General features: G+C 40.3%; 1 protein-coding gene across 2 annotated transcripts in view; it reads right to left on the reverse strand.

The window, feature by feature from the left end:
* Window positions 1-310: 310 nt before the first annotated feature.
* Window positions 311-13,597, reverse strand: part of usp45 (ubiquitin specific peptidase 45) — a 44,203-nt gene continuing 30,916 nt past the window's right edge. For both annotated transcript variants that reach the window (XM_086310552.1, XM_086310551.1), the window contains exons 9-18: window positions 13,392-13,479; window positions 10,219-10,300; window positions 9,669-9,760; window positions 8,910-8,966; window positions 8,553-8,684; window positions 6,762-7,428; window positions 6,128-6,225; window positions 5,927-6,013; window positions 5,610-5,754; window positions 311-4,482 (exon numbers count right to left, since the gene is read on the reverse strand). In XM_086310552.1, the coding sequence (XP_086166678.1) occupies window positions 4,352-4,482; window positions 5,610-5,754; window positions 5,927-6,013; window positions 6,128-6,225; window positions 6,762-7,428; window positions 8,553-8,684; window positions 8,910-8,966; window positions 9,669-9,760; window positions 10,219-10,300; window positions 13,392-13,479 (1,579 nt within the window). In that variant the 3' untranslated portion in view covers window positions 311-4,351. The remainder of the gene's footprint in view (window positions 4,483-5,609; window positions 5,755-5,926; window positions 6,014-6,127; window positions 6,226-6,761; window positions 7,429-8,552; window positions 8,685-8,909; window positions 8,967-9,668; window positions 9,761-10,218; window positions 10,301-13,391; window positions 13,480-13,597) is intronic.

Consider the following 13,597-nt stretch of genomic DNA (forward strand, 5'->3'; position numbering starts at 1 on the left):
CGACCATCGCGCTTCCGTATTCATTTTGATAACATGAAGCCCAACACTCAAACATATCAGATCATCTCTATTATTTACAATCATTATGGTGACTTTGGCGATCTGGTTGGATCACGTGCCTCAGCACCAAAACGGCTGGAAAACAGTATAAGGCTGTAAGCAGGTTAGCCTAATATCAGTCCTGTATGCTTCATTCCTGTGGAGGTTATGTCTGTGTAGCAGCTCATGAGGCTTAGAGGTAATCTGACAAAGACTAGAACTGAAGATGTTTCTTGCACATTTTTATTTAAATAGTTTCCAAAGTATAGATCATCAGTTATTATTATCATTTTAACTAGTTTTTAAAAAAAACTGCAGAAAATAATTCATTTGTAATGAATGAATATTTTGCACAAAAAGCAGCCACAGCCATTTAACATCAAAGGCTTCTTAGCTTGAATTTTTTTTTTTCCAATAACACATTTAAAATGAAACACTTCATTGTCAAACACTTGATTTGTATGCAGCCACAGATTGTGCATGTCACATTTTAATATTTTATTATTGTTCAAGATGCTGGGTCGAAATTTGGTTCTTCCTAATTTGTGTTCTCTTTTTGAGTATTTTTCACCTTCATTACTTTCTTAAGTACAGGAGATACCCACATGAAATTCGCACAGCTGTAAAACGCTGTTACAAATGGCAAGCAAATCAATCTTACACCCAAACCAAGTGGCAGAGCTTTTGTTTCACAAAGCTTTATTAATAACTAACTTTTAGCATCAGTATCATGGGGAATATCATAGGTTTAATAGCAAACAGCACCAGTTTAAGGTTTATGATATTGAGTAACAGAAGAATGAAGCAATGTTGGTGTTCACATTAAAAATAAATAACTCAGACATATTTATATTCTGAAAATTCTTCCATTCATTTTCACCTGCTTAACCATTTCAAGGTCACAGTTGGGCTGGAACCTATCCCAGCTGCACAGACAGCCATTCAAGCTCACACCTAGAGCCAAGTTAGAATCACCAGTTAACCCCAATCATGTCTTTGGACTGTGGGAGGAAGTTGGAGCACCTGGCAAGAACCCAGGCATTAAATGGAGAGCATGCAGACTCCACACAGGAGATTCAAACCCATGACCTTGTTGATGTGATGTTATGGTGCCATCAAATGCACCACAGTTTTTCCAAAATTCCCACAATTGGAGCACACACAAGAGGTTTCGTTCTTTCAGTTGGATTCAGGTCAGGTGATTGGCTGCGTCATTTTAGCAGCACTATTTTCTTTCTCTGAAACCATTTGCGTTTCCCTGATGGTGTTTGGGATCATCACCTTGCTAAACCCCCCCCCCTTTGAAACACTTGCTGATTCTGGTTTTTCTGTACCTTTCTTTGCATTCAAAACTTTTTCCCTGTGTGAATTGTTACCAACATCTGGTAAGACTTTCATGTCAATAGCACCTTTAGAAATGTTTTTTCCTTTTACCTAAAATCTGTGATGCTTTCAATACTTATTTCACCTGCTGTGTCCATTTGGGAATCGAGCCATTTGCTGAGCATAAACAGGTGCTAGTGTCATTCTGGAGGTTCAAACTGCATAATTTAAGACTTATTTATTGGCATGTATAAATTAAGCCATAATCAGCAGGATTCCAGCATTAAACAGACTGGATGGAGCCCACTATTTTTCCTAAAACAGAACTGAAGCACTTTATGAGAACATGTCGTGTGTTTGAAGAGGTCGTGTGCAGGTGTGATTTAATACCATCGTGTACTCTGTTGGTATAGTGTTGGTGCATTTTCCCTGTGAAGAACAAAGCCTGAGGCGTGTGCAGTCCAAGTGTGTGAATGCTTCCATGTGAAAACGTGTTGAGCGTGTTATACATTAGCGAGTGCATGTGCAGCGTGGTGTGCAGCTGGGCCAGGCTGACAGTGAGAGCAGTAAAAATTTAACCTTCACTGCTGGTAGACGAGCTCCACAGCAGCACCTTATTAGTTTCTTAAAACCGTCTCATGCAGAGGGAGGGCGCTTTTCATTACACAAGATTAAATCACATCAAATGCCTCAGCAGCATGTCCTCCAGCCAAAAGCCCCCCTTTAAAAATAGACAAACGCACTTCAGAAAAGATTTACTCGTCTTGTTTGGTGGCGGTTTGACAACATGTTCTATGTTCCAGCCGCACAGCCGGGATGTCACAGCGTGTGGGAGTGAGAGAACGCGCGGGGCGAATGTCTTTGGACGTTGCCCTTTTTCCTGATTCCACACCCACCTCCTTTTCACCAGCTCCCGACATGTTCTGAAGCAGTGCTGCTTTGCACCCGTCACGGCCGATAACGGGCGAAGACTGGCTGAATGTGGCACGGCGGGATCCGCAGTGACAGCCGAGATAGGAAGAGGGAGACTGTCGACGACATCTTGCTTGCAGTAAAAAAAAAAAAAAAAAAAAACAACAACCCAAAAAACAAAACCCAGCATGACACCAATTTAGCAGCAGAAAACATTAAATCTATTGTGATTTCTTTTCTACTACTAGAGCTGTTGCACAAGAGAAGCTTAAAGAAAAAAAAAGAATATCGTTGAATATACTGTTCATAAATTAGGTTTATTTTTATACATTATGTTTTATGTTCATTCCATAAGCAAATTTAAATATTTTTCTGGGAGCAAGAATTTGTCTTGAGGAAGGAAACCCTGCACGCCTGGAGCACCATGAGTTTTGTATTGTCCTATATGTACAATTACATACACTCAGTACTGTTTTTGCTTACAGTAAGCAATACTGTACATAAATAACCCACGCATATCCCTCTTTATATGATTGCAAGTTGTCTTCTCACCATCCACGGGTTTCTTAACCGTGAAGAGAGGCACAGATTTTGTATTTTTTCTGTCGCAGTCGAACATAATTCATAAACTCGGATGCATACGTTGAACTCTTTTCTGTCTAATCGTTTGGCAAAGCAGGAGAAATAAAAGTAGTTGAATCTAAAATATTTTCATAGAAAAACAAAAAACAGGTCATTTGTCATGGACATTTGAAGAATAGGCAATACATTCATTAGAACATCAACCCATGCACATTACAGAAAGAGGTTTTTCTTATTAGCCTTTTTTTAAGCCTTTAAACTGTTTTCTAACATGTTTCTCTCATTTTTTTCTTCTTTTATGCTCAAGCTTATTCATGGCATTAGAGAATGAAGAGCAAGTCTGTTGTGGTGCTGACTGTCTGACACTTTCGTGTGTTCGGGTGGAGCTGAAATACAATGAAGGCAGAAGAAGTGCTTTGTTGATGCGATAAACATCAAGTGCGCCTGCCTGCGGGGGGGGGGGAGAACTACACCGATGACCTTGAGGGAGAGTATGTTAAAGAAACTCAGCTCAAACTTGCCGCAGAAATAAAAAACCAAACAAACTTGTCTTTGGCAAATTCAATTCACTGATAGTCAGACATTTATACATTCTGATTTTAAGAAAACAATCCTTTTGAAAAAGGCCGAAGTAGAATAATGTTGTGCTACTTCTTTAAAGGTGCTGTGTGGCAACTTCAGTCAGTATGTTAAGCCAGTGTGTATCCTGCGTCAACAGAGCCAAGGCTGATTTTTCAGACTGGGTGTCTCAAATGTACAAACACAGATTCCAGTGAACTCCACAGAATGCTGCTTCTCGGCTCCTCCTCGTCTATATTCGTCTTTACTGTCACTAATGATCACGCTCTCACTGAAGCCATTGCCTCACAATTCAAATATTTTGTGTGGAGCATTTACATTCATAACACAACCAGACTGCCAAGTCTGATTTAAGCTGGCGATCATTTACTGATGTGAAAATGGTACACAGCACCTTCAAACTACATTCACTGGTCTCTCGCTCACTCACCCACACAAATACACGCAACCGACACCAACTCATAGGCGCCGGGTACAGGTTAGCATGCAGTAAAATTCTGCCACTTCCAGTTAGTTATAGTTGTAAACTATCATGCATTTTACATCTCAGGCACGTGACTGTGGCTGAGACAGACCGTAACATTTGTGTTACAGCTCAGGTTCAATAACACTCTGGTTTTCACCTAGCCTCTTTTTAAAGAGCAGGCTTTTCATAGTAATGATGATATTAATAATAATAAAAAACAGAACATGAATGAAAATCTCTAAGCCACAAAATAAAATCCTTTTATCCTTTATACATCTACAATATTTAAAGGTGCCAATTTAAGTAATACAAAGGTGTATACAGTGAAATCCTTCCCTTTTCTTGCCTCCAAAACACCCAAAGATACAGTAAGAGGAGTTTACAGGCTTCTGCAAAAACAACACAAAGCAAAAGGAGGTTTTCTAGAGATAAATACTTTCTTCTGTCATGTTAGAGGATTTCCTCATAGAAGAGCAGATATGCCTGAGAGTTGAGTACCCTTGACTCTGGTACCATCTGAACTGTGGTATCGCTGACATATACCCACTGGCCCTGGGAGCTGCTGCAGGTGTCCCTGGCACCTGGGAAAAAACAAAAACAAAACCCACAGTGTCAACATCGTGAGGCATAAAGGCTCCTCCTGGAGTCGGGGGGTGGAAATACAAGGAGATACTGGGTTACTGGGAGTAAATATTGGGACAAGCTGTCACTTCATGCTTCCATAGCAACAAAGCTAAAATAATGCTAGCCAGTAAGGAGTGCTGAAACTAGCTCAAAGTGGACTCATTGTGCTCTTCTTATTTTCTATATGTTACAATGGATGAAACTTTATATAACCCTCAAAATGTCACAAGGGGCATTTTAAACTCTGTTCTGAGAGCTGACAACACTCGATTTATGGTAACTAAGTGGTAAGACCAGGGCCATCAAGTAAACAGACAGAAAGCCTCAAATAACAAGGTCACAGATTACAACAGGCTAACTCACTGCTATTACCTGCGTGTTATAGCAACAAGACTGCATAAATTAAAAAAACCTGAATACTTTTTAAAGTCTTTAATTAAAACACATTTTTAAAAAGGACCTGCAGACATGTTGGCAATAAGATAAATTTTTTTACCAACTACTCTCACATGAAAAAAAGCAAAGCATGATTATATATACAAAATAATACTTTCAAGCTTAGCTGAGTTAAAATGAAATTATTGTAGTAAGTTACTTTAATACTTTTACATTGAGCAGCTATAGCAGGAAGAAGAAATGTTGAGGAAGACAAACTTTCATTTAATAGAGATGTCACAAGGCCTTAAGATAAGAAATTGCTCGATTCACCAGTCTGTCAGCATTCATTGTAGAGATGTGAGACCTGTGTGTCATCGCCAACTAAAAGCTCCTATTGTAAGACATAATTTCTTAACATTATTTTGGAAGCAGCAAGGAAAACTTCTTCCTTGAGGTTTTCAGCTATTTTTCAGCTTTTCTGCAAACCTGGACACGATATAAAAAGAAAATGAAAGAGGGAAAGAGAAAAACATGGCTCCAAAGAACACAAAAAACTTCCATTCAACCTGCTCTTTGTGGAGGACATCTTTGAGGTTACAGGGGAGTCAGGGTTTTATTGCCAAAACACTGACTAAGCTTACAAAAACACAGAAAGAAAATAACAGATAGAAGGTCTTGAAAGAGCTCAGGAGAGCTGGCCCCTGACCTGACAGGTTCTTGTGCTGTTGTTCTGTTTTCCTCTGTGGAGCGCGCACTTTTACATATGCAGTGTAGTGGCCTCCACGCATTGAGCCACTGTGTTCGACAATCCCGTACAGGCTGTAGAGGACACGCTCACCGACTGCCAGGTTCTAGTGGGAAAAAAAAGAAAGAAAGATTAGCAAAAAGTAAAACTAAACTTTAAAAAAAAAAAAACTACCACCAACCAAGGACTTTCATTACAAGCTGAACCAACAAAGTGATGTAGTCACGGAAAAAATCTGAAGGTGCAGGAAAGTTTTCAGAAAATTTAAACTGTAAAACCTTGCAGGACGCAGAGCAGAAAGGAGCCAGATCCAGGATCAGAGGAAAGTCAACATGGCGGTTCACCTTACGGAGGTTCATCCCTGCCTTAAAGGAGAGAAAAAAACCAACAAAATCACACACGTACACACACCAATCAACAATTAGGCTCTCAAACTTACTGATGATTTTGCTGAAGAAAACAGAGTTATGGCTGCCTACCTGGTGGAAGCGTTTCAGGTGCAATGTGATGACAGGAGGCAGTGAGGATATGAGCATCTGCTTCCTAGCGCTGGTGTAAACCTTCTCCACTTTCTTATCTATGCAAACACAAAAACACAGTAATGTCAGCTACAACTATTAACTACTTGAGTAATTTAGACAAACACAGAAGCAAGCCAAAATAATATCAGCCACTCAGTATGGGCAGTATGGATTCCTGGACGTCTGTTCAAACTTGAGCGGTCGTTTTAGAGCAGCAGCCTGATATGTGAAGACATGCAGCAGCTCATGAGAGTGAGTCCCCAGATCCAAGGCCTGAGATTTCAGCTCTGTGTATGTTATGACTCACACTACAAAGAAGTGGACCGCTACAGGATTGGACAGACAATTTTCTGTGTATGTTCTTATTCTTTCCCACCCACAACGACAAAAATACCAACTCCACACAACCAACTGTAAAGAATGTGAAGAATACTCCGATGGAAGATTTTGCGTGTAGCATACAGACAACCTGTGGTCTGGGATTCAAATGTACAATAATCTGGAAATAATTTAAAATATGCTTGTAAAGAAAATGCTGGTTCCTCATCCTCAAAGCATTGTACTCTGCTTCCAGATGCTTGTTTTCTTTTACCTGCTGAGCTGCTCTTGCGCAGCTGCTTCATCCTACGTTCAGTGCAGCTCTCACAGAGCAGCCTGTTGTTGCCCATCAACAGCTCCACAGAGGTGAACTGGTGGAGGCAGGACTGGATGGAGCACTCCTTGGAACTGGGTGTGTAACTGTGGGACAGAGCCTGGAAGGCCCCCTGGTGGTGCTGATGGTGGAGATTGTCTCGGCTCTGTGTTTCTCCGTGCTCCTCTGGAGAACAGTGTGCAGATGGAGAGCAGTCCCCAGAGCTGAAGCTCAGGTTGACTTTAGAGACGGCGCTAACTAGCTGTTCCACAGCGCCGCCTTGCCTTGTGGAAGACGATGAAGAAGGAGATGAGGCGGAGACAGGCGTAGGGGACGGAGTGAGGGTGGAGGTGGATGATGGGGTAGACATGTGCCTGTGGCTGTGGCTCTGGTTGGAGGAACGTGGCGTCCACTCGCTCTCAGAGGCCTCGCTGTCGGCGTCATTGCTGCTGTCTTGAGCGCCCGAGTCTCTCTCGCTGCCGTCCGACAGGCTGCCGGCAGCCGCCATCTTACAAACTGAGACGCAGTGGCTTGATCCACCTGCAACACCTTCGTCCTCTGGTCGGTCCCCACTAAAGCCTGCTCCTTTCTCCTCCACAGAGCTGGAAGACCTCCTGCTCTGTTGCTTCTGCGGAAAGGGAGAACAAGTACATTATCATTATCATGCACACTGAAGACTGGATGCACACAGGATACTGCATTTTTATTTTAAATTCTCATTCATTAAAAAAAATAAAATACAATTCTCATATCTGTACACAAGCATTCTAAGAGTCTTTCTAAAGGAACTCTCACCAAAACTAAAAACCACAACAGTCCATCTAATGCATAATCATGCATTAGAAAAACAGAAACCAATGTCAGAGAAACCAAATACCTACAGCAGTTTTCATATAAAGGAAAGAGAAAAGACCAAGATCATAACAAGGACAACCAGAAGCACTCTGAGAGAGAAAACCTCTGCCAAGGCAGCTCACTCTCTGGGCAGTATTTACTTTTCAGAGAACAGCATTGCATTTTCTATATATTCAGTTTGTTTCCTTTGTTCTTTTTAAAGGTACTTTGAGAAGTTTGTAGTTTGGTTTTGTTATTTATCCTGGTGAACCCCATTATAATGTACTCGATGATGAGTACAATTATTCTTTAGTTTTCTTTATTTATGTGGACATTGTTTCAATCTTTAGTTAGAAGAAAAAAAAACGTTATTATTTTCTTTTCCTAAAAAAACAAACAAACAAAAACCCCAAAACAATTAATGCCGTGTATTTGAATTGTTATAACTGTTACTGTAATGCATATAAAGTCAGAAGAAAATCAACTATACTCAAAATGTATTAAATAGCTCTAGCTCTTTAAATAGCATTATTAATCACTTTGACCCTGAGGTCAATAAATTGTAATATTTTTATAGTACTTTCTATATGTTGACAATACACACCATACTTGTAAGAATCATAGTTCCTAAGTTCTAAGGCTTTTTGTTAATTTGCAGATAATAAGTTGGTCTTGCAGATCTTGGTGGTTGCCATTCATGGTCAAATTTCAATGGATTGCTAACACATATCTACACCCAGAAAAAGTTTTAGGAGAATTCATTCAAAACTGTCCATACGATTGCATTTCTAGACAGAACAACATGCACACAAACACTACCAAAAACATAACCTTCTTGGCAGCGGTAATAATAATAATAATAATAATAATGATGATGCTCAAGAAAAGGAGCAGAATAGACCTGTACAACAGTCTCACCTGTCCACTCAGCTTCCTGGTATTTCTGTTGACAGAGTGTGTTGCAGAAGGAACCTGCTCACTGTGAGCTGTGTGGCTCTCCTGCTCCCGGGTGCCCTTCCCCAGCCTACCAGGGTTGGAAGGTTTTGATATCTGAGCACAACAAAAACATGAAGGTGCAAAGAAAAAGTTTCAACAAGGACTTTGAACTGATTTCAGCAGATGGGGTTGGCCAGTAAAAAACAAAACAAAACATAAAACAGAGAAATGCACCACTAACCCAGCAATCTGTGAGATAACTACCAGCTCAAACTGTCTCAGAGAGTTAATTTGTATCCTTTAAATGATCCACAATGAATGTAATTTACAGCAGCTCACCCTCTCCTCTATAATGGGCAAAGAGATGTCAATGAAGGCTTCCTTTACTGTGGATATCTGAAAGATAAATAACTGCAAGTCAGTGTCATGATATAAACTTTTAATCTCTTCAACAGTTAAAATCATAGTTCTGCTGCAGTCTAAGAGAAGATGAATGAAAATGCTTTCATTTCCTCTCCTCTTTCTTAGCTCCACACCTGCTGCTCTCCATTTTCAATGATACTCTTTAGTTTGCATAGAGGCATGTGCTTTGTTAACCACTCTAAGCTTCCACAATTTACTGTAAATGCCTGCTGTAAACAGTTGGTATTCGAGCTGGTCCTTGAAATGATTTATGTTTGTTTTTCCACTGACTTCCATTTGTTACCTCTGATTAATTCTGGAATGTTTCCTGGACGTCACAGCTGGTAAAGAAATCTTGTTGCTTAGTTTTGTTGTCTTTTCATTTCTGGTTAGAGATAAATGTCTGCCAATTTCTGACTAACTGAAAAATACCAGTGCTGCTCCTGTGACAATCATTCAAAGCAAAAAAAAATCAAATAATTAAGGCATGAAATGTCTCACAATGAGTCCTAACTAGGTTACACGGCTATTAAAAAGCGACTCGTGTCAGAGCTGGTTGGTTTAAGAAATGCCAGCTTGTCAACCCTCATGTGCTTCATACGTTCTAATTCTACAGAGGGGAAAAAACCCTACAGAGCAGTGCCTGATTGGTTCTTCCCGACTATTCAGGTCCTTTGCTTTATTTCACTCGCTTACGTGCTCGCACTCTTCACACATGATTGTGTTTGTGAGCTCGCCGACAAAGATGCGGTCGACAAAGTTCATCTTCACACCTTCTTTCCCGTATGCTGATGGAGAAAAAGACAAAAGGTTTTCTTTTATTATTTATGCATGAAAATTGTGATTATTGCTGTTACAAGATTACCTTCAAAATTTTCAACACTATAATTTCCATTTTAAACACTATTAAGCATCACAATTTACAATCACTATTGAGAATTAATGAGATCAAAAAGTGCAAATAAAGGACTACTTTCACTGCTGAGACAAAGGAAGAACATGGGTCAATAAAAAACAAGTGACACAGATCATAATTAACTATTTAAATTTATTAGCTGCTGTATAAATAACTGATTATACACAATCAATTTTGGATACACAACTGGAAGGGTGCGCTAAAACATGAGGATGTTTATTCTTCTCTTCATGAAACTGTCCTCTGCTTCAGGAGTAAATTAACTGCATTTCCTCCAAATGCCACAAGATGGAACTATTGATCTCTGCCGTGTGCCGCCTCCATACGAACCTTTGACTTGGCGTTTGGTCTCCTCGTCTGCTGTCTTCTCTGTAGGATTGTTGAACGCCTTTAAAATGCCTGCTTTCACCCTCTGCATATAACAAAACCAGAAAAATACTAGAAGTCACATTTGAGGTAATATTCATAAATCAAATTAATTATATAAATGATGCAAATAAAATGCATTTTTGGGGGGATATTTCTTGAATTCTCTTTATTACATCCATTATTGACATATCACAATCTCGCCTGCAGCTGAGCCTGACAGGTATACCCATTATAAGCATCATTAGTGTAAAATAATTATTGTGCTTGTCCAAAAATGTTATCATGTAAATCACTTAATTAAATGTGCATGTTCGTGTGTGTGTCGTTGTCTTATTGGAGGTGACATGGTCAGTGAGTGTGTTGTGAGAGAGCTGTGAAGAGGCACAGCCACAGTAAAGCACCAATCAATAGATAATTGGCCATGGTCCATGTCTGAGTCGAGACCAGTCGGCCCCCATTGTCCCGGGACCCACACACTGCACTGGCTATTTAGGTCAAAAAACCCTGTTAATCCCAGCCCAGCCAGTCTGCACCTCATTCAGAGAGCGTGGTCAAACCAGGATGTGGCTCTCCTACTAATTAATTACCAGTAACCCCCATGCTCTCTATCTCTCTCCCCCAAAAGTAACAGCATGCACTGTCTCACACAGGATGGGCCAAAGGGAGGGGAATCTGGTCGGGGGGCGTGAAGAGAGTTGGTACAAGTGTGCAGGGGTGGAAACTAAAATGAAGACAGGGCAAAGAAGGACAGTCCATGCCCTGGGAGGGTAATACCTCCCATCTCAGCTAATTGGTGATAATTGACTGGGTCTAAATTAGCATATTCAGATCTCTGATACTAATGGCCATTAAACACAAACACTTAGGGCCTCTAAAAGGTTGGCTACACACAGAGGAACACAATATCGTGGCTCTCCCGCTCTCTTATACACACACACACACACACACACACACACACACACACACACACAATGATGTGGATGTACTATCACTAATATTCAATTTGTGTGTTCATACAAATAAGAAGCAAATGGGTTTATTCCAGTTATGAATGAATCAACGTTTCATGAATTGATGTGTGCATCCTGTTTTTCTGTTTGAGAACACGGGATAATAATAATGCTTTGATTTTTACAAGAAACATTAGTAACTGGTATGACTTATGAGTTTTAAAAAAGGCATTCGCTAATGTAGGATTAAAATGCCACTGAATCTCTGAATGTGCTGCATAAATGAGTTTCTGAGTCAATGAATAGCGGAGGCCATACCCCCCCTCCCTCTTTACCTCCTTGATTGGATTGGGAGACGGGCTGATGAGTGTGTGTGCATGTGTGTTTGGGAGGAGGCTGTGGGCGACCCTCAAGCACAATGGGACGGCCCTGGAGCTCATTCAGCAGCTGTGGGTTTCCCAAGATCACACAATGATGCCGGTTATGCCACTTGCAAGTCCCCTAAGTGGCACAACTGTTACTGTTCACAAGTTTGAATGGGAACAGGGGAGCCGAGCCCGTGGCCCTTTCGTGGGCCCGGGGCTGACCACTAAACACACCCGCTAACTTCTCCTCCTTGGTTTCACACAGCCACTGGTGGGATCACAGGGGCCAGCTAAGCCCTCCAATGGGCTGTTGTGGGGTCTCCTAATTGCCCCATGAAGGGTTGTGGGGGCAGGGGTTCTCTGTACTTGCCAAAAACATGGCACCATAAGCTTTGACCACAACTGCTGGCTAAAGATGACGGGTTTATGTGAGCGAACAAAGCCACCCACAAAAACACAGATGAATGTCTTATGGTGATAGCCATCTAGGATAAGTTTTAAGATCTTTACTGAATTACAGCACAATGCATATGTGGAGCAGTTGATAGGACTAACAACAAGTAAGACAATGATTAGCTCCTCATGGCTTTTGAAATAAACACAGTTGTAATACCGCTGGAGCTAAAAATCAACCATCTGAATTATTCCGATGCATTTTTAAACTTAATTATTAGCATGTGAGATTGAACTATCATCACCAAGTTACTAATGTGCATTTTTTTTAAAGCAATCGAGCTGAGTGTTTGAGCAAACTTTAAAAATCAAGCACCTCTGTGAGGTTGTACTTTGTGTTATCCATCCAATTTAGGTTTGGATATTTATATGTTGACATGAGGTGTGATCATGTTTGTCACTCTGCTCATACAAAAAATAAGTCAATAGATAAAATCCATTAAATTTGTCTACTTTCCCCTTCAAGGTCGACTCCCTGATCACCACCTTTAGCTGTTCGTTTTCAGTCATGGAAGTCCTATTCTGATAATTTCCACAAGTAAATATCAACTTCTGTGTCTAACTGACCCAATGTTTTTTCTCACTGGCAATAAGAGCTGAGTCTGTGGCCATGACCCAGAGACCAAACAGCACTCTTCACTGAAAGAGTCTGCAGCATCCAAGACTGAAGGCAGCAGCAGCATGACCAGAAGCAAGCTTATGTTAGGTTTTTTCCAGACATTAAAAGGGTGTACCATAAATTCATCCAGCAGGCTCAGACTGTCAAGACAGAGCTCCCTTTGTAAGACTTTGATGTTTTTAAGACAAGAGTTTGGTGAAAACTTGAACTGCAGTGCCAGCAACTTTGATCCAGCACACACAAGTTTTGTGTGGCAAAAAGAACAAAATTCTCACTTCCCCAGAATTTAAATTTAGGTTAAAAGGTCAATTTTTGGACATACTGCAGGTGATTCAACACCCATTGCAAAGCATAAATGTAAGAGGACAGAAAGGGACTTCCACAAAGTGAGCTAAAAACAGCAGATAATCTCGAAACAGAGGAGGCTGAAGGAATCTAGATGGAAATTAAATCTTGTTTTTGTATCACATATTTCCTAGTCAGCAGAAAACTATACCTAAGCACATTGAAACTAAAACACATAAATCTATTGCCTTAATGTTTGCTATAACCTTAATATGTATTCATGTTGTTCATATTTTCTGCAAATTTATCTCATACAAAATGTTCTAAATGCACCTGAATGAAGACGACAAAAATAAACCACAAACACTTTGTGCTTGATTGAAGAACATAATCTAACAAAACATCGCCCAAATCGTATGGATTATTGAAATACATGAAAGCCTATTATGTATGAAGGCGTACTTTAGTTTCTTCTACTCGTATGGAGTCCAGTAAGTAGTGCAGAAGCTCCTGGCTGTCTTGTTGTTGGTAGCCCTTGAAGCATGGAGCTCTGGAGAAAAACAGAAACATATATTTTTTTTAGAAAAAAAAAAACACAACAAAAAACCCAAAAACAAAATAAACAAACAACAAAAAAGAACAAAAAAAACCACCCAGAAAACAAAGTT

This window comes from Aulonocara sp. 'chitande type north' Nkhata Bay, linkage group LG11 (assembly GCF_057382095.1).
Source record: "Aulonocara sp. 'chitande type north' Nkhata Bay isolate Kocher_YH1m ecotype deep benthic linkage group LG11, A_spYH_male_GT1.1, whole genome shotgun sequence".
Classification (NCBI taxonomy): domain Eukaryota; kingdom Metazoa; phylum Chordata; class Actinopteri; order Cichliformes; family Cichlidae; genus Aulonocara; species Aulonocara sp. 'chitande type north' Nkhata Bay.